We start from the raw sequence: 22539 nt of genomic DNA, 5'->3' as shown, positions 1-22539 counted from the left end.
ACTGAGTTTTTCTTGATTTACAGATCAAGATGAACTTCAGTCCAATTTCCCTTATTGATTTTTTTCTTCTTTTTTATTTTTTAATCATCAACATTTAAGAGAAAACACAATTAATAATTTAAGAATTATTTGTAGCCATAACACCACTTCCCCATACTGCTTAGAGCCCGAAACCCTGCTGAAAGATAGCAGCCTCACAGAAAAATAATGCCACTATGATGTTGTGTATAATGTTTGCTTTGGGAGATGAACTATGTTGGCTTTTTGGTCACAGTCTTTTATAAAAAAAAATGTGAGTCTTTTTTTTGCCACTCAACCTAGTACCATATGCAAAAAGATTGTACAATGCTGCTTCTTTATAGTTGCCTACCTGATAAGCCTTCTGCTTTCTCAACAAATGGACATGCTGGTCTTTGTAGTGTACTGATGGTGCCATATTTAATGTACCATGATATGTGCAATTCATTTTTGTAGAACATCTGATTTGTACCTTTGAACAATAATGTCCCTCAGATATTTTGATACTTCCATGTGGCTAATGGCTATTTCTATATTATGCAACTAAATATACTTAAAGGAGATTTTATTTAGTTACTCAATTTAAAAAAAGACAGTCTACTGAAAATATAGATAATTCCTTTATTACTAGACATGTGCATGGCGAAAAAATTTGGTTCGGTTCAGATTTTTTCGAATTTCGGTTCAGAGCGATTCGAATTCAGAAAAATTTGAATCAATTTGGTTCGGATTTGTTTCGGATTCATTCGGATTCGAATAAATTTGGTTCGGATTTGTTTCGGATTCATTCGGATTCAAATAAATTCGGCTGGATTCGGTTCGATTCGGTTTGGGGAATTCAGAATTTTGGTAAGTGTTAGGTGGGATTAGACTAGTATTATGTACTGTACATTAGGTGTAACCCATAGCAGAGTGATATAACCTAATATACTGTACAATACTAGTGTAATCCATGGCCATCCGAATCTACCGAATAAATCCGAAGTTATTTGGATTTATTCGGTAGATTCGTCACTATTTTAATTCGGAGATTCGGTTCGATCCGAATCTACGAACTTGCCGAATTTTCTGAATTTCCGAATCGCACATGTCTATTTATTACCCATCACCAGTTTTGCATAACCAACATGGTTATATATTAATATACTTTTTAGCTCTGTGATTACCTTGTATCTAAGCCTCTGCAGACTGCCACTCTTTTTCAGCTCTTTTGACAGACTTGCATTTTAGAAATTCAGTGCTAACTCAAATACCTCCACAGGAGTGAGAACAATGTTATCTATAAGGCACACATGAACTAGCACTCTCTAGCTGTGAAAAACTGTAAAAATGGATTGACATAAGAGGTGGCCTTCAAGAGCTTAGAAATTAGCATTTGAGCCTACCTAGGTTTTAGCTTTCAACAAAGCAAATGTAACAATAAAAATATATTGGAAAAAAATGGTTAAAAATTGCATGCCCTTTCTAAACCATGAAAGTTTAATTTTGACAAGACTGTCACTTTAATAATATGATAAACCATATAACCACTGTACATGATTAGAATGTTACTGATTAATCTTCATTGTTTCAAAAACCCAACTGTGAAAAGGTTTAAACACTTATGCACACATGGAATTATCTTGTTTTTATTTTGTTTCTAAAAGAAATGATATTTTTTATTATTAATAATAGTAATTTTCCAATATCTTAATAAAATATTTTAAAAATCTGATTTTACATCAACAAATTCTGCAATTCTAACAAAGTGCACATACATACATAGATGTACATGTATTACTGAAAATGCAGCATAATGATAATATTAAAAAGAGCTAGAAAAGAACAGTTTTCTAGTTGTATCAAAACCTACATCAGGTAGGCAGATAAAACAATAAGAAGGTAAAAAGCTGATCAACAGTGCAGTCAGAACCTAAAAACAAAATTTATGCTTACCAGATAAATTCCTTTCTTTCCTGGCAGGGAGATTCCACAACTTCATTCCTTACTGTTGGGAAATACAACACCTGCCACCAGGAGAAGGCAAAGACACCCCAGACAAAGGTTTAAATATCCCTCCCACTTCCCCTATCCCCCCAGTCATTTGGCTGAGGGAACAAGGAAAAGTAGGAGAAACATCAGGGTATAAAGGTGCCAGAAGAAAAAATAAACGGGGAGCCGCCCAAATCAAAATATCATACAGGCGGGGTCATGGACGCTTCCTGCCAGGAAAGAAAGGAATTTATCTGGTAAGCATACATTTTGTTTTCTTTCCATAAGGCAGGTAGAGTCCATGACTTAATTCCTTGCTGTTGGGAAAATACCCAAGCTCCAGAGGACACCGAAGGAATAACGAGAGGGAACAAGAAAGAGGAGAAGTATAATCTGCGGGCACCACAGCCTGCAAAACCTTTGTCCCAAAAGCTGCTTCAACCTAAGCAAACACATCAAATTTGTAAAATATAGAAAAAGTATGTAAGGAGGGCCAGGTAGCCACCTTACAAATCTGATCCTTAGATACTCCATTCTTAAAAGCCCAATAAGAAGCTTTTGCTCTAGTGGAATGAGCCGTAATCCTCTCAGGAGGCTGTTTTCCTGCTGTGTCATAAGCTAGGTGGATGACACTCCTCAACCAAAAAGACAGGGAAGACATAGTGGCTTTCTGACCCTACGCTTACCCACATAGATGACAAACAAAGATGAAGATTGTCTGAACTCCTTAGTAGCCTGAAGGTAAAACTTCAAGGCATGAACCACACCTAGATTCTGAAGCAAAGGCTCCTTCATCGAGGAAGGATTGGGGCACAAGGAAGGAACAGCAATCTCTTGATTACTGTTACAATCTGATACCACCTTAGGAAGGAAACCTAACTTAGTACATAAAACCGCCTTATCGGCATTAAAAACAAGTTAAGGGGGGTCACATTGCATAGAATCCCTGCTATATATAATAAAGCCTTCTTACCCTCCAGGATCCACGCTGTAGAAGAAATACAGCCTCTTAAGTGTGACAGTCTTGCAGCAACGCTCTGACAGGGATCCGAGTGTGTAACAGCAAGCAGTGAAACTCATCAACACTGATTGCTCAGGAGTTGTTAGTCGACAGTCTGGATGGGTTCAAAGAAAAACTTTCCCTGCATCTACAGATTAACTTTCATCAATACTCTCACTGAGAGGTTGACATGATTACTTAAAACTCCAGTCCTCTCTTGAAGGGAACATATCCATTACAGGACTATCCACAATCTGACACATCTCTGCCATCCTCCTCTAGTGATGAAAGGCAAAGAATGACTGGGAGGATAGGGGAAGTGGGAGGGATATTTAAGCCTTTGGCTGGGATGTCTTTGCCTCATCCTGGTGGCAGGTGTTGTATTTCCCAAGAGTAAGGAATGAAGTTGTGGACTCTCCTGGCCTTATGGACGGAAAACTATCTTACAATAGCGGAATGCAGTTTCAAAACTTAGAACAATCTAATGAAGTCTTGGTCTAGTAACTATTTTCTTCAAAAACAATTCAACCTAGTTTATAGCTAGCACTAGAATTCTGTCACATTCAATTACATTTAGATCAGAAATAAAAGAATACTGACTAGATTTGCCTTATCCATGACTGAATATAATATATATATATGTATGTATATATATATATATATATATATATATATATATATATATATATATATATATACACACACATATATATATATATATATACACACACACACATATATATATATATATACACACACACATATATATATATATATATATATATATATACACACACACACATATATGTGTATATATATATATATATATATATTTATATATATATATATTTATACATACATACATACACATATATACACATATACATACACATATACACACACACACAGCAATCTGTTCTATATAAAATAAAGACAAAGAAACATTTATTTAGTTATAAATGCTGAACATTAAATGATGCTGATGTCACAAATATATACTCACCAAAAGCTGGTTTTCTGTAAGAACTAGTTCAGTAAGGCTTTCGCAGTCTCCAATGCGCTCCGTTAGCTGCATTAGTCTGTTTTGATCTACTTTAAGGATAGATAACTCTCTTAACTTCCCTACAAATGTATATGGAGAAAAAAAAAATTAGCAATATTAAAACTTCGGATGGAAGGTAACATGTAAACTTTATACTGCACCATATGTTTGATTTTTACATTTCTCTGGCTTGTATAAGAACATTTTAACAATGTCTTGATATACTCTCAGCCAAAAGTATGTTGATCTTTTACTGTTATCTTTTAGTGTGAATAGAAAATCTTACTAATAATAGATTTTTACCATGTTTGCTCTGCTTATGGACTGCCTCTGTTGTGAATGTCCAGAATAGGATGAATATTATGTTAAGGTATTTTGAGGAGTATCATTTAGCAATATCTGTAAAAAACATAATTTATGTAAGAACTTACCTGATAAATTCATTTCTTTCATATTGGCAAGAGTCCATGAGCTAGTGACGTATGGGATATACAATCCTACCAGGAGGGGCAAAGTTTCCCAAAACTCAAAATGCCTATAAATACACACCTCACCACACCCATAATTCAGTTTAACGAATAGCCAAGCAGTGGGGTGATAAAGAAAGGAGTAGAAAGCATCAACAAAAGAAATTTGGAAATTGTGCTTTATACAAAAAATCATAACCTCCATAAAAAGGGTGGGCCTCATGGACTCTTGCCAATATGAAAGAAATTAATTTATCAGGTAAGTTCTTACATAAATTATGTTTTCTTTCATGTAATTGGCAAGAGTCCATGAGCTAGTGACGTATTGGATAGCAATACCCAAGATGTGGAACTCCACACAAGAGTCACTAGAGAGGGAGGGATAAAATTAAAAACAGCCATTTCCGCTGAAAAAATTAATCCACAACCCAAAAAAATAAGTTTATTCTCATAAAAGAAAGAAAAAAACTTAAATCAAAAGCAGAAGAATCAAACTGAAACAGCTGCCTGAAGAACTTTTCTACCAAAAACTGCAAATACATCAAATTGGTAGAATTTAGTAAATGTATGCAAAGAGGACCAAGTCGCCGCTTTGCAAATCTGATCAACAGATGCTTCATTCTTAAAGGCCCACAAAGTGGAGACTGATCTAGTAGAATGAGCTGTAATTCTCTGAGGCGGGACCTGACCCGACTCCAAATAAGCTTGATGAATCAAAAGTTTCAACCAAGAAGCCAAGGAAATAGCAGAAGCCTTCTGACCTTTCCTAGGACTGTAAAATAAAACAAATAGACTGGAAGTCTTCCTGAAATCTTTAGTAGCTTCCTCATAATATTTCAAAGCTCTTACCACATCCGAAGTATGTAAGGATCTTTCCAAAGAATTCTTAGGATTAGGACACAAGGAACGGACAACAATTTCTCTACTAATGTTGTTAGAATTCACAACCTTAGGTAAAAATTGAAGTCCGCAAAACTGCCTTATCCTGATGAAAAATCAGAAAAGGAGACTCAAAAGAAAGAGCAGATAACTCAGAAACTCTTCTAGCAGAAGAGATAGCCAAAAGGAACAACACTTTCCAATAAAGTAGTTTAATGTCCAAATAATGCATAGGCTCAAATGGAGGAGCCTGTAAAGCCTTCAGAACCAAATTAAGACTCCAAGGAGGAGAAATTGATTTAATGACAAGCTTAATATGAACTAAAGCCTGCACAAAACAGTGAATATCAGGAAGTATAGCAATCTTTCTGTGAAATAAAACAGAAAGAGCAGAGATTTGTCCCTTCAAGGAACTTGCAGATAAACCCTTATCCAAACCATCCTGAAGAAACTGTAAAATTCTAGGAATTCTAAAAGAATGCCAAGAGAATTTATGTGAAGAACACCATGAAATGTAAGTCTTCCAAACTCTATAATAAATCTTTCTAGAGACAGATTTACGAGCTTGTAACATAGTATTAATCACTGAGTCAGATAAACCTCTTTGACTTAGTACTAAGCGTTCAATTTCCATACCTTCAAATTTAATGACTTGAGATCCTGAGTGAAAAACGGACCTTGAGACAGTAGGTCTGACCTTAATGGAAGTGGCCAAGGCTGGCAACTGGACATCTGAACCAGATCCGCATACCAAAACCTGTGTGGCCATGCTGGAGCCACCAGCAACACAAATGACTGTTCCATGATGATTTTGGAGATCACTCTTGGAAGGAGAACTAGAGGCGGGAAAATGTAAGCAGGATGATAACACCAAGGAAGTGTCAGCGCATCCACTGCTTCTGCCTGAACATCCCTGGACCTGGACAGGTATCTGGGAAGTTTCTTGTTTAGATGAGAGGCCATGAGATCTATCTCTGGAATACCCCACATCTGAACAATCTGAGAAAACACATCTGGATGGAGAGACCACTCCCCTGGATGTAAAGACTGACGGCTGAGATAATCCGCCTCCCAATTGTCTACACCTGGGATATGCATCACAGAGATTAGACAGGAGCTGGATTCCGCCCAAGCAAGTATCCAAGATACTTCTTTCATAGCTTGGGGACTGTGAGTCCCACCCTGATGATTGACATATGCCACTCTTGTGATATTGTCTGTCTGAAAACAAATGAACGGTTCTCTCTTTAACAGAGGCCAAAACTGAAGAGCTCTGAGGATTGCACAGAGTTCTAAAATATTTATTAGTAATCTCCCCTCTTGAGATTTCCAAACCCCTTGTACTGTCAGAGATCCCCAAACAGCTCCCCAACCTGAAAGACTCGCATCTGTTGTGATCACAGTCCAGGTTGGCCGAACAAAAGAAGCCCCTTGAACTAAACGATGGTGATCTATCCACCATGTCAGAGAGTGTCGTACATTGGGATTTAAGGATATTAACTGTGATATCTTTGTATAATCCCTGCACCATTGGTTCAGCATACAAAGCTGTAGACCTAAAACTTCCATGCACATAGCCACTGGAGGGAATGACTGAGACTGAAGGTGCCGGCAGGCTGCAACCAATTTTAAACGTCTCTTGCCTGTTAGAGACAGAGTCATGGACACTGAATCAATCTGGAAGCCTAAAATGGTGACCCTTGTCTGAGGAATCAAGAAACATTTTGGTAAATTGATCCTTCAACCATGTTTCTGAAGAAACAACACTAGTTGATTTGTGTGAGATTCTGCAGAACGTAAAGACTGAACTAGTACCAAGATATCATCCAAATAAGGAAACACTGCAATACCCTGTTCTCTGATTACAGAGAGTAGGGCACCTAGAACCTATGAAAAGATTCTTGGAGCTGTTGCTAGGCCAAATGGAAGAGCAACAAATTGGTAATGCTCGTCTAGAAAATAGAATCTCAGAAAGTGATAATTTTCTGGATGAATCGGAATATGAAGGTATGCATCCTGCAAGTCTATTGTGGGCATATAATGCCCTTGCTGAACAAAAGGCAGAATAGTCCTTATAGTCACCATCTTGAAAGTTGTTACTCTTACATAACGATTCAAAATTTTCAGATCCAGAACTGGTCTGAATAAATTTTCTTTCTTTGGGACAATGAATAGATTTGAATAAAACCCCAAACCTTGTTCCTGAAAAGGAACTGGCATGATTACCCCTGAAGACTCCAGGTCTGAAACACACTTCAGGAAAGCCTGAGCTTTTATTGGATTTGCTGGGATACGTGAGAGAAAAAATCTTCTCACAGGAGGCCCTACTCTGAATCCTATTCGATACCCTTGAGAGACAATGCTCTGAATCCATTGATTTTGGACAGAATTTATCCAAATATCCTTGAAAAACCTTAATCTGCCCCCTACCAGCTGAGCTGGAATGAGGGCCGCACCTTCATGCGGACTTAGGGGCTGACTTTGGTTTCCTAAATGGCTTGGATTTATTCCAATTTGAGGAAGGCTTCCAATTGGAAACAGATTCCTTGGGGGAAGAATTAAGTTTTTGTTCCTTATTTTGACGAAAGGAACGAAAACGGTTAGAAGCTTTAGATTTACCCTTAGGTTTTTTATCCTGAGGCAGAAAAACTCCCTTTCCCCCAGTGACAGTTGAAATAATATAATCCAACTGAGAACCAAATCAATTATTACCTTGGAAAGCATTCCAAGATTTAAGCCACAAAGCTCTTCTAGCTAATATAGCTAAAGACATGGATCTAACATCAATTTTGATAATATCAAAAATGGCATCACAAATAAAATGATTAGCATATTGCAGTAAGCGAATAATGCTAGATATGTCAGAATCCAATTCTTGTTGCGCTAAATTCTCCAACCAGAAAGTTGATGCAGCCCGCAACATCAGCCAAAGAAATTGCAGGTCTGATAAGATGACTTAAATATAAAAAGGCCTTCTAAAGGATCCTTAAAGGAAGTACTATCTTCCATAGGAATAGTGGTACGTTTAGCAAGAGTAGAAATAGCCCCATCAACTTTGGGGATTTTTTCCCAAAACTCTATAGAATTTGCTGGTAAAGGATACAATTTTTTAAACCTTGAAGAAGGAATAAAAGAAGTACCTGGCTTATTCCATTCCTTAGAAATCATATCAGAAATAGCCTCAGGAATAGGAAAAACCCCTGGAGAAACCACAGGAGGTTTAAAAACAGCATTTAAACGTTTATTAGATATATCCAAAGTAATTAACACTTCTTTTAATAAAGAACGCATATACTCTATTTTAAATAAATAAGTAGATTTGTCAGTGTCAATGTCTGAGGAAGGATCTTCTGTATCAGATAGATCCTCATCAGAAGAGGATACATTATTATGTTGTTGGTCATTTGAAATTTCATCAACTGAATGAGAAGTTTTAAAAGACCTTTTACATTTATTAGAAGGTGGAAATGCAGGCAAAGCCTTCAGGATAGAATCAGAAATAAATTCTTTAAAATTCATAGGTATATCATGTACATTAGAAGTTGAAGGAACTGCAACTGGCAATGTACTATTACTGATGGATACACTATCTGCATGTAAAGTTTATCATGACAACTATTACAAATGACATTAGGCAAAATAATTTCCACAATTTTACAACAAATGCACTTAGCTTAGGTAGAACCAATGTCAGGCAGCAATGTTCCAGCAGAAACTTCTGAGGATCAGATCAGATTGAGACATCTTGCAAAATGTAAAAGAAAAAACAACATATAAAGCAAAATTATCAATTTCCTTCTATGACAATTTCAGGAATGGGAAAAAATGCAAATAGCATAACCCTCTGATAGAGAAAAAGGCAAGAGACAAACATCAATGGGGTATTGAAATAATGAAAAAGTATGGCGCCAAGTATGACGCACAAGGTAACTAAAAACTTTTTTTGGCACCAATAATAACCAGAAATGACACACATGTAAGGCTTTGGCGTCAAGTATGACGACGGAAATGATGAAGTTGCGTCAGACGTATTTTTTGCGCCAAATAAATTCTCGCGCCAAGAATGACGCAATAAAGTTTAGCATTTGATGCACCCGCGGGCCTAATACCGCCCGCAATTTGCAAGAAGTAGTCAATTGAAAAAAAGACTAAACCCCAGGTAAGAAAGAAATTTCTTAAAAAAATGTTTATATTCCCCAAATATGAAACTAACAGTCTGCAGAAGGAAATACATGAACCTGACTCATGGCAAATATAAGTACAATACATATATTTAGAACTTTATATAAATGCATAAAGTGCCAAACCATAGCTGAGGTGTCTTAACTAATAAAAAACATACTTACCAAAAGACACCCATCCACATATAGCAGATAGCCAAACCAATACTGAAACAGTTATCAGTAGAGGTAATGGTAAATTGAGAGTATATTGTCGATCTTAAAAGGGAGGTAGGAGATGAATCTCTACAACTGATAACAGAGAACCTATGAAATAGACCCCCGTTAGGGAAATCGTCGTATTCAATAAGTGATACTCCCTTCACGTCCCTCTGACATTCGCTGTACTCTGAGAGGAATCGGGCTTCAACAATGCTGAGAAGCACATATCAACGTAGAAATCTTAGCACAAACTTACTTCACCACCTCCATAGGAGGCAAAGTTTGTAAAACTGAATAATGGGTGTGGTGAGGGGTGTATTTATAGGCATTTTGAGGTTTGGGAAACTTTGCCCCTCCTGGTAGGATTGTATATCCCATACGTAACTAGCTCATGGGCTCTTGCCAATTACATGAATGAAATATAGACTTTTCTATGGTATTTAACTTTTTGATTGGTAGTTTTATCAGTAGTCTTCTAGCTCAGGGGTACAAGTAAATGAAGAAAACAGACTTACCCTACCAAAATCTACAAAATTTATTAAAACAAGCTTATTACTTTTGTCTTTGCAGCATGTTAGTGAGAGGAGAAAGACCTTAGTCTTGTTCACCCTCTTGTGGACATTCACTTAGGCCCCATGATCTAAACTACGCCAGATCTGATGTGGTTTTTCTTGCCGACACTCTCAGGGGCTGCCCTGGTGGAATTATCGTAAAAAAGGAACAGTTGCGGAATGTCTCCTATTGAAAGTAATGGAGCTTGCTAGAAAGGGACTGTTCGCTCCGAGCAAAGTTAGCAGTTAGCGCACTTTCAAAATAAAATCCTGCAGCCAATTTAAATCACATTATGCTGCTTTCTGTGTATATTTTACAATCGCCTATATTTTCATATGCATGTATTTTTCTATTAGGGTTATAAGTATTTTCAGTGTTTTGAGAAAAGCTCACAACCTTTTAATTTGTTAGAAAGAAAAAAAAAAAGGAGATCTGTAGTGAAAAAAAAATATTTACAGAATTATGCTGGGATTACAAGGAATGCCCATGTTCAGCCCATTTTACAGAAAAATATAATTTATGCTTACCTTTACTCTGGAATTACTCTACCACTAGGAGAAGGCAAACATTCCCACACCTCAAGAGCTCTATAAAACCCTTCCCACATACCTCAGTCTAATATATTACTATGCAAGTGATATAAGAATAAGAAATAAGAGCCATAAAAAGAGCGTGGTTGATGGCATCAAGTTCAGAGACTTGAGATATGGATGGAAAAACTGACCTTGGGACAGAAAGTCAGGCCGCAGAAAAGGAGGCCAAGGAGGGCAACTGGACATCAGAAACAGATCTGCATACCAAATCCTGTGAGGCCAAGCTGGGGCAATCAGGATTACGTACTATTTCTCTAATCCTCAGCTTGGAAATCACTCTGGGAAGAAGAACCAAAGGCAGAAACAGATAAGAAAGCTGAAAAGACCAAGGAACTACTAGAACATCCACTAACTCTGCCAAAGGATGCCTGGACCTCGCAAAGTACCTGGGAAGTTTGTTGTTCAAATGAGAGTCCATCAGATCTATTTCTGGGAGACCCCAAAGATCCATAATCTGATTGAACAAATCCTGGTGACGAGACCATTCCCCTGGATGTAGAGATTGACGACAGAGGAAGTCTGCCTTCTAGTTGTTCAATCCTGGAATATGAATTGCAGAGACTAGACAAGAATTTACTTCTGCCCAGGAGAGAATCCAAGACATCTCCATCATTGCCAGGGAACTGCGAGTTCCCCCCTTGATGGCTGATATAAACTACTGCCGTGACATTGTCTAGAAACGGAGATGAGACTCATTTTTTAAAAGAAGCCAAACCTGAAGGGCTCTGAAAATTGCATGGAGTTCTAGAACATTAAGTGGTAACCTCACCTCCCGAGAATCTGAAACTCCCTGTGCTGTCAGAGACTCCCCAAACAGCTCTCCAACCTGAAAGATTTGCATCTGTAGAGATCACAGTCCAGGTAGGCTGAGCAAAAGAAGCCCCCTGAATAATAAACTGATGATCCAGCCACCAAGTTAGGGACTGACTTGTACTGGAATCCAAAAATATCCTTTGAGACAGCCGAGTATAATCCCTGCACTATTTACTCAGTATAAAAAGCTAAAGAGGCCTCATGTGAAATTGAGCAAATGGAATTGCATCCAAGGATGCAATCATGAGACCTAAGACTTCCATACACAGAGCCACTGAAGGAAACGAGAGAGACTGAAGGTTCAGACCAGCTGACAACAAATATTTGCTCTGTTAGAGAAAGACTCAATCTGACTGAATCGATTTGGAAACCCAAGAATATTAACTATGTCGGTTACCTATGTCTGAGGAACCAAGTAACTCTCTTGGAAAATAGATCCTTCAACCATGCTGTTGAAACAACAAGATTCAAGTGGTATTAGAAACTGCTAAAAAAAAAAAGATGGAACTTGAACCAAGATGTCATCCTGCTATGGAAACACTGCAATACCCTGAGACATGATACATGATCACACACAAAAGGGCACCCAGAACCTTTGTGAATATTCTTGGAACAGTAGCCGGACGAAATTGAAGAGCAACAAACTGAAAATGCCTGCCCAGAAGTTAAACCTCAGAAACTGGAAATTATTTCTGTGAATAGGAATATGAAGGTAAGAATCCTTTAAATATGAGGACAGAAAAAAAACGCTCCTCCAAGCATGAAAAAAACTGACAACTAAAAAAAGGAGATTTTTCATGGCAAACGCATGCATAACTGTACAAACCTGCGCTAACCTGGCATGCGTAATCTGACGCACGGGAAAACTATAGAAAGTCTAAAGGGACGTGCACTAACCCGACAGATGTAAACCGGTGTGCAGGTAAACTATAGAATGACTAAAGGGACATGCACTAACCTGACAAGCGTGAACCCGACATGCATAAACCAGAGTCGGACACGTGAAAAACTAAGTGAGCCAAAAAAGCCAATGTGCGCAATACAGCAAGGGAATAGTGAAAAGGAACAGTCCCAGGGCCATTTATATATTAGCATATATATATATAACTATAAAATGTGCCCAAAACATAGCTAAATGAGTTTCTAAAAGTTAGGATACTTACCAATAGACACATCCGCCAGCAATCAAGCAGCAGACAGTCAAAGCAGAGGTTATGGAATAGAAGTATATTGTAGATCCATAAATGGAGGCAAAAATCTCTTTGACCAATGAGATGGCTTATGAAATATTTCCCATGAGGTGAGGTGAAAAAAGAATAATAAATCATAACCCATATAGATTCCTCTGACAAGCACTGTTCTGAGGCAAACCGGTCCTCATTATAGACTGAAAACCCCTCTTTCTGAAGAATCAAAGGTATGTGCGAGACGGGAGTGGTTTTATAGAGCTCTTGGGAATCCTCCTAGTGGTAGAGAAGAGTAAATGATCATGGACTCTCACCACCTGTATGAAAGAAATCAATTACGCTTTGTTTTTTGTACTTAAATACTAATCCAACTGGAGAAATTTATCTTCACATCTCCTCAGTTTGCCCATGGAGACGAGCAAAGAAACCCCCTATTTTTAAAATAAATTTGTGTGCACAGATGAGCTTCTCTAAAGGTGAGCTGAGGAGAACCCATAGGAAACTTACTTGGAGAATTCTCCTTTTGTTTGATAAATCTTGCTTTAAGGAGAGCCACCTTTAATTAAAAGGGGCAATGAAAATGTACGTTCTCTCCCCCTGAGAAGTGGGTCTCTCTAACTGCTGTTATATAGGGTGAGCCAAGATTATTATTTTCAGTAGTAGCTTACAAATAATATGAGAGACTTGACAACATAAAGCCCAAAAGATGTTTAATCACATTACTTTTAGGGAGTTGGTTACCTGTCCTTTCTATTAGTTAATTGTGATTTTTATTTCAAATCAACTAAGGAGATGGTCATGGTTTAATGGAGAAAAAACCTGCATAACTCCAAGTTTCCAAAGTAAAAAGTCCAAATCAAATTTTAAAAGATGCAACTAAAAGTGAGAAATTAAAAAAAGGGAGAGTAAGAGGTCTGAAAATGTTATCCTTTTTATTCTTTAACCCTGTTTATGCAGAAGTCTATCCATGAGAGTAATTGTGTATTTTTTTTTTTAACAAAAGATCAAAAGGTTAATTGATAAAGGCAAATGTGTATATATACACACACACACATATATATATATACATACATATATACACATACATACACACACACATATATATATATACACATATACACACACACAGACATACATACATACATATACATATAAGTCTTGGGCCACCATTAGTAAAGTTTTAATGATCATCCATTTTTATTTTTCGGTCTACAAACAGTAAATACAGGAAATATGTACACAAAAATATAATTTATGCTTACCTGATAAATTCATTTCTCCTGTAGTGTAGTCAGTCCACGGGTCATCCATTACTTATGGGATTATAACTCCTCCCTAACAGGAAGTGCAAGAGGATCACCCAAGCAGAGCTGCTACATAGCTCCTCCCCTCTACGTCATATCCAGTCATTCGACCGAAACCATACGAGAAAGGAGAAACTATAGGGTGCAGTGGTGACTGGAGTTTAATTAAAATTTAGACCTGCCGTAAAAACAGGGCGGGCCGTGGACTGACTACACTACAGGAGAAATGAATTTATCAGGTAAGCATAAATTATATTTTCTCCTATTAAGTGTAGTCAGTCCACGGGTCATCCATTACTTGGGATACCAATACCAAAGCTAAAAGTACACGGATGACGGGAGGGACAGGCAGGATCTTTACACGGAAGGAACCACTGCCTGTAGAACCTTTCTCCCAAAAACAGCCTCCGAAGAAGCAAAAGTGTCAAATTTGTAAAATTTTGAAAAAGTGTGAAGTGAAGACCAAGTTGCAGCCTTGCAAATCTGTTCAACAGAGGCCTCATTCTTAAAGGCCCAAGTGGAAGCCACAGCTCTAGTAGAATGAGCTGTAATCCTTTCAGGAGGCTGCTGTCCAGCAGTCTCATAGGCTAAACGTATTATGCTACGAAGCCAAAAAGAGAGAGAGGTAGCCGAAGCTTTTTGACCTCTCCTCTGTCCAGAATAAACGACAAACAGGGAAGAAGTTTGACAAAAATCTTTAGTTGCCTGCAAATAAAATTTCAGGGCACGGACGACGTCCAGATTGTGCAAAAGTCGTTCCTTCTTTGAAGAAGGGTTAGGGCACAATGATGGAACAACAATCTCTTGATTGATATTCTTGTTAGTGACTACCTTAGGTAAGAACCCAGGTTTAGTACGCAGAACTACCTTGTCTGAATGAAAAATCAGATAAGGAGAATCACAATGTAAGGCCGATAACTCAGAGACTCTTCGAGCCGAGGAAATAGCCATTAAAAACAGAACTTTCCAAGATAACAGCTTGATATCGATGGAATGAAGGGGTTCAAAGGAACACCTTGCAGAACGTTAAGAACTAAGTTTAAGCTCCACGGCGGAGAAACAGTCTTAAACACAGGCTTAATCCTAGACAAAGCCTGACAAAAAGCCTGAACATCTGGAACTTCTGCCAGACGTTTGTGTAAAAGGATAGACAGAGCTGAAATCTGTCCCTTTAACGAACTAGCAGATAAACCCTTTTCTAAACCCTCTTGTAGAAAAGACAATATCCTAGGAATCCTAACCTTACTCCATGAGTAACTCTTGGATTCGCACCAATATAAGTATTTACGCCATATTTTATGGTAAATTTTCCTGGTAACAGGCTTCCTAGCCTGTATTAAGGTATCAATCACTGACTCCGAGAATCCACGCTTTGATAGAATCAAGCGTTCAATCTCCATGCAGTCAGCCTCAGATAAATTAGATTTGGATGTTTGAAAGGACCCTGAATAAGAAGATCCTGTCTCAGAGGCAGAGACCATGGTGGACAGGACGACATGTCCACTAGATCTGCATACCAGGTCCTGCGTGGCCACGCAGGCGCTATTAGAATCACCGATGCTCTCTCCTGTTTGATCCTGGCAATCAATCGAGGAAGCATCGGGAAAGGTGGAAACACATAAGCCATGTTGAAGACCCAAGGTGCTGTCAGAGCATCTATCAGCACCGCTCCCGGGTCCCTGGACCTGGATCCGTAACAAGGAAGCTTGGCGTTCTGGCGAGACGCCATGAGATCCAGATCTGGTTTGCCCCAATAATGAAGCAGTTGGGCAAACACCTCCGGATGAAGTTCCCACTCCCCCGGATGAAAGGTCTGGCGACTTAGAAAATCCGCCTCCCAGTTCTCCACGCCTGGGATGTGGGGGATGTGGATCGCTGACAGGTGGCAAGAGTGAGACTCTGCCCAGCGAATTATCTTTGAGACTTCCATCATCGCTAGGGAACTCCTTGTTCCTCCTTGATGGTTGATGTAAGCCACAGTCGTGATGTTGTCCGACTGAAACCTGATGAACCTCAGAGTTGCTAACTGAGGCCAAGCCAGAAGAGCATTGAAAATTGCTCTTAATTCCAGAATGTTTATTGGAAGGAGTCTCTCCTCCTGAGTCCATGATCCCTGAGCCTTCAGGGAATTCCAGACTGCGCCCCAACCTAGAAGGCTTGCGTCTGTTGTTACAATCGTCCAATCTGGCCTGCGGAAGGGCATCCCCTTGGACAGATGTGGCCGAGAAAGCCACCATAGAAGAGAATCTCTGGTCTCTTGATCCAGATTTAGCAGAGGGGACAAATCTGAGTAATCCCCATTCCACTGACTTAGCATGCACAATTGCAGCGGTCTGAGATGCAGGCGCGCAAATGGTACTATGTCCATTGCCGCTACCATTAAGCCGATTACCTCCATGCACTGAGCCACTGACGGGTGTTGAATGGAATGAAGGACACGGCAAGCATTTAGAAGTTTTGATAACCTGTCCTCCGTCAGGTAAATTTTCATTTCTACAGAATCTATAAGAGTCCCTAGAAAGGGAACTCTTGTGAGTGGCAATAGAGAACTCTTTTCTACGTTCAACTTCCACCCATGCGACCTTAGAAATGCCAGAACTAACGCTGTATGAGACTTGGCAGTTTGGAAACTTGACGCTTGTATCAGAATGTCGTCTAGGTACAGAGCTACCGCTATGCCTCGCGGTCTTAGTACCGCCAGAAGAGAGCCCAGAACCTTTGTAAAGATTCTTGGAGCCGTAGCTAACCCGAAGGGAAGAGCTACAAACTGGTAATGCCTGTTTAGGAAGGCAAATCTTAGATACCGGTAATGATCCTTGTGAATCGGTATGTGAAGGTAGGCATCCTTTAAATCCACTGTGGTCATGTACTGACCCTCTTGGATCATGGGTAAGATGGTTCGAATAGTTTCCATTTTGAACGATGGAACTCTTAGGAATTTGTTTAGGATCTTTAAGTCCAAGATTGGTCTGAAGGTTCCCTCTTTTTTGGGAACCACAAACAGATTTGAATTGAATCCTTGCCTGTGTTCCGACCGCAGAACTGGGTGGATCACTCCCATTAGTAAGAGGTCTTGTACACAGCGTAGAAACGCCTCTTTCTTTATCTGGTTTGCTGATAACCTTGAAAGATGAAATCTCCCTTGTGGAGGAGAAGCTTTGAAGTCCAGAAGATATCCCTGAGATATGATTTCCAACGCCCAGGGATCCTGGACATCTCTTGCCCAAGCCTGGGCAAAGAGAGAAAGTCTGCCCCCCACTATATCCGTTTCCGGATCGGGGGCCCTCACTTCATGCTGTCTTAGGGGCAGCAGCAGGTTTTCTGGCCTGCTTGCCCTTGTTCCAGGACTGGTTAGGTTTCCAGCCCTGTCTGTAGCGAGCAACAGTTCCTTCCTGTCTTGGAGCGGAGGAAGTTGATGCTGCTCCTGCCTTGAAGTTACGAAAGGCACGAAAATTAGACTGTTTAGCCTTTGGTTTGGCCCTGTCTTGAGGCAGGGCATGGCCCTTACCTCCAGTAATGTCAGCGATAATTTCTTTCAAGCCGGGCCCGAAAAATGTCTGCCCTTTGAAAGGAATATTAAGCAATTTAGATTTAGAAGTCACATCAGCTGACCAGGATTTAAGCCACAGCGCTCTGCGCGCTTGAGTGGCGAATCCGGAGTTCTTAGCCGTAAGTTTGGTTAAGTGTACTACGGCATCAGAAATAAATGAATTAGCTAGCTTAAGGGCTTTAAGCTTGTTCATAATCTCATCCAATGGAGCTGTGCTAAGGGTCTCTTCCAGAGACTCAAACCAGAATACCGCCGCAGCAGTGACAGGCGCAATGCATGCAAGGGGTTGTAATATAAAACCTTGCTGAACAAACATTTTCTTAAGGTAACCCTCTAACTTTTTATCCATTGGATCTGAAAAAGCACAGCTATCCTCCACCGGGAAAGTGGTGCGCTTAGCCAGAGTAGAAACTGCTCCCTCCACCTTAGGGACCGTCTGCCATAGGTCCCGTGTGGTGGCGTCTATTGGAAACATTTTTCTAAATATAGGAGGGGGTGAAAAGGGCACACTGGGTCTATCCCACTCCTTGTTAACAATTTCTGTAAGCCTTTTAGGTATAGGAAAAATGTCAGTACACGCCGGTACCACAAAATATTTATCCAGCCTACATACTTTCTCTGGAATTGCAACCGTGTTACAATCATTCAGAGCCGCTAATACCTCCCCTAGTAATACACGGAGGTTCTCAAGCTTAAATTTAAAATTTGAAATCTCTGAATCCAGTTTACTTGGATCAGATCCGTCACCCACAGAATGAAGCTCTCCGTCCTCATGTTCTGCAAATTGTGACGCAGTATCAGACATGGCTCTACTATTATCAGCGCACTCTGTTCTTACCCCAGAGTGATCGCGTTTGCCTCTTAATTCTGGCAATTTAGATAGTACTTCAGTCATAACATTAGCCATGTCTTGCAAAGTGATTTGTATGGGCCGCCCTGATGTACTTGGCGCCACAATATCACGCACCTCCTGAGCGGGAGGCGAAGGTACTGACACGTGAGGAGAGTTAGTCGGCATAACTTCCCCCTCGTTGTCTGGTGATATTTTTTTAACATATAAAGTTTGACTTTTATTCAAAGTAACATCTATACATTGAGTGCACAAATTTCTATTGGGCTCCACATTGGCCTTTAAACATAGTGAACAAACAGATTCATCTGTGTCAGACATGTTTAAACAGACTAGCAATAACACTAGCAAGCTTGGAAAAAACTTTTAAATAAATTTACAAGCTATATAAAAAACGCTACTGCGCCTTTAAGAAACATAAAAATGTGACACAGTTGAATTAACAATGAACCAAATATGTTAAAACAACCAAATTTTAACAGAAAATGTATAAAGTTAGCAGAGGATTGCACCCACCAGCAAAAGGATGATTAACCCCTTAATACCCAAAACGGATAACAGTTGAAATAATAAACGTTTTTATCACAGTCAAACACACTGTCACAGGTCTGCTGTGACTGATTACCTCCCTCAAAACTAGTTTTGGAGACCCCTGGGCTCTGTAGAGACGTCCTGGATCATGGAGGAAGAAATAGGAAGACTGTGACTAAATTTTTACTGCGCAATAAAGCGCTAAAATAGGCCCCTCCCACTCATATTACAACAGTGGGGAAGCTCAGTAAACTGTTTTTATGCAGAAAATAACGACAGCCATGTGGTAAAAATCATGCCCATAAAGTTTTATCACCAAGTACCTCAGAAAAAAACGATTAACATGCCAGTAAACGTTTTAAAATTGAAAATTATGAAGTGTTATTAATAAGCCTGCTGCTAGTCGCTTTCACTGCAGTGCAGGCTCAAATATTACTTTAATATTGACAGTATTTTCTTAGTGAAATTCCATTCCCCAGAAATACCTCACAGTATACATACATACATATCAGCCTGATACCAGTCGCTACTACTGCATTTAAGGCTGCACTTACATTACATCGGTATTAGCAGTATTTTCTCAGTCTATTCCATTCCTTAGAAAATAATTTACTGCATATACATCCTTGCAGGTGGGCCCTGCATGCTATCCCCTGTTCTGAAGTTACCTCACTCCTCAGAATGGCCGAGAACAGCGAGTGGATCTTAGTTACGACCGCTAAGATCATAGAAAACTCAGGCAGATTCTTCTTCTAATGCTGCCTGAGAACAAACAATACACTCCGGTGCCGTTTAAAATAACAAACTTTTGATTGAAGAAATAAAAACTAAGTTTAACACACCACAGTCCTCTCACACGTCCTATCTTTAGTTAGGTGCAAGAGAATGACTGGATATGACGTAGAGGGGAGGAGCTATGTAGCAGCTCTGCTTGGGTGATCCTCTTGCACTTCCTGTTAGGGAGGAGTTATAATCCCATAAGTAATGGATGACCCGTGGACTGACTACACTTAACAGGAGAAATATAAAAAAAAAAACAATTTTTAGAACAAAATGGCTTCTTTAGGCAAAAGTCAGTATTTAGTGTGACCTCCCTTTGCATTAAGCACATCTTTAACTCTTTTGGGGAGACTGTCTTCAAATTTTTTGAAGTAATCACATATGTTAAACCAGGCTTCTTTCAGAACTTCTCAGAGTTCTTTAGATTTAGAAAAATTAAGAAATGTCTGCAGCAACTCCGTTAAACCGAAAAAAAGATAATAGATCCAAAGTAGTAAAAAACAAACAGCCAGATTACGCGTTTTGAGCGCTATAGGGAAATTAACGACCGCAGCATTTTGGGCGGTATTTCATTTCCTATATCGCTGGTATTACGAGTTTAAAAAAGCCGGTGTTTGCGGGCGATATGGCTGCGTTGAGCTCCATAATGCACACAAATACCAATGCTGCTTTGAGCTGCTGCTACGTGCTCGTGCACGATTTCCCATAGACAACAATAGGGAGAGCTGGCTAAAAAAAAAGCCCAACACCTGCAATCATGGAGCATAAAGCTCTGTAATGCTGCCCCATTGATGTCTATGGGGAATTTTTTTTTTATGTTTAAACCTAACACCCTAACATAAACCCCAAGTCTAAACACCCCTAATTTGCTGCCCCCAACATCGCCGCAACCTACATTACTGTTATTAACCCCTAATCTGCTGCCCCAATGTCGCCGCCACTATACTAAAGTTATTAACCCCTAAACCTAACCCTAAGTCTAACCCTAACACCCACTAACTTTAACATAATTAAAATAATTCCAAATAAAAATTACAAATAATACCTAACATTACACTAAAATTAAATAAATTACATTAATCAAATACAATTAACTAAATCACACAAAAAATAAACACTAAATTACACAAAATAAAAAATAAATAATCAAATATTTAAACTAATTACTCCTAATCTAATAGCCCTATCAAGATAAAAAGCCCCCCAAAATAATAAAACCCCTAGCCTAAACTAAACTGCCAATAGCCCTTAAAAGGGCCTTTTGCAGGGACTTTCCCCAATGATATCACCTCTTTTACCTGGCAAATAAAAATGCAAACATCCCCCCCAACAGTAAAACCCACCACCCACACAACCAACCCCCCAAATAAAATTGTATCTAAGAAACCTAAGCTACCCTTTGCCCTGAAAAGGACATTTGGATGGGCATTGCCCTTAAAAGGGCATTCAGCTCTTTTACATTGCCCAAATCCTAAGCTAAAAATAAAACCCACCCAATAAACCCTTAATAAAACCTAACACTAACCCCCAAAGATCCACTTACAGGTTTGGAAAACCGGACATCCATCCTCATCCAGCCGGCGAAGTCCTCATCCAAGCGGCAAGAAGTCCTCAACGAAGCCTGGAGAAGTCTTCATCCAGACGGGCAGAAGTCTTCATCCAGATGGCATCTTCTATCTTCATCCTTCTGGTGCGGAGCGGGTCCATCTTCAAGACATCCGGCGCGGAGCATCCTCTTCATACGGTCCCAGCCGTACACTGAAGGTTCACTTTAAGGGACGTCATCCAAGATGGCATCCCTTGAATTCCGATTGGCTGATAGAATTCTATCAGCCAATAGAAATGAAAGCGTAAAAAATCCTAGTGGCTGATGCAATCAGCCAATAGGATTGAGCTTTAATCCTACTGGCTGATCCAATCAAGCAATAGGATTGAGTTCGCATTCTATTGGCTGATTAGGGGTTAATAATTTTATTTTAGTGTTTGCGATGCGGGAGGGCCTCATTTTAGGGGTTAATAGGTAGTTTATGGGTGTTAGTGTACTTTTTAGTACTTTAGTTATGAGTTTTATGTTACAGCTTTGTAGCGTAACACTCATAACTACCGACTTTCAGGTGGCGGTACAGCCAATAGAATGCAAGCTCAATCCCATTGACTGATTGGGTCAGCCAATAGGAGTGAAGCTCAATCCTATTGGCTGACTTCATCAGCCAATAGGATTTTTTACCCTTTAATTTCTATTGGCTGATAGAACTCTATTAGTCAATCGGAATTCAAGGGACGCCATCTTGGATGACGTCCCTTAAAAGGGAACCTTCAGTGTACAGCTGGGACCGTATGATGAAGAGGATGCTCTGCGCCGGATGTCTTGAAGATGGACCCGCTCCACGCCGGAAGGATGAAGATAGAAGATGCCATCTGGATGAAGACTTCTGCCCGCCTGGATGATGACTTCTTGCCGCTTGGATGAAGACTTCTCCCGGCTTCGATGAGGACTTCGCTGACTGGATGAGAACGGATGTCCAGACTTCCAAAACTGTAAGTGGATCTTCGGGGGTTAGTGTTAGGTTTTATTAAGGGTTTATTGGGTGGGTTTTATTTTTAGCTTAGGGTTTGGGCA

General features: G+C 39.5%; 1 protein-coding gene across 1 annotated transcript in view; it reads right to left on the bottom strand.

Moving 5' to 3' along the window:
• Positions 1–22539, bottom strand: part of LRRC1 (leucine rich repeat containing 1) — a 447671-nt gene that overhangs the window by 47356 nt on the left and 377776 nt on the right. Inside the window, exon 9 of the mRNA XM_053710387.1 lies at positions 3993–4111. Within this exon, the coding sequence (XP_053566362.1) occupies positions 3993–4111 (119 nt within the window). The remainder of the gene's footprint in view (positions 1–3992; positions 4112–22539) is intronic.

Source organism: Bombina bombina, chromosome 4, assembly GCF_027579735.1.
Source record: "Bombina bombina isolate aBomBom1 chromosome 4, aBomBom1.pri, whole genome shotgun sequence".
In the NCBI taxonomy this organism is placed as follows: domain Eukaryota; kingdom Metazoa; phylum Chordata; class Amphibia; order Anura; family Bombinatoridae; genus Bombina; species Bombina bombina.
This window is presented reverse-complemented; position numbering and strand designations above follow the sequence as displayed.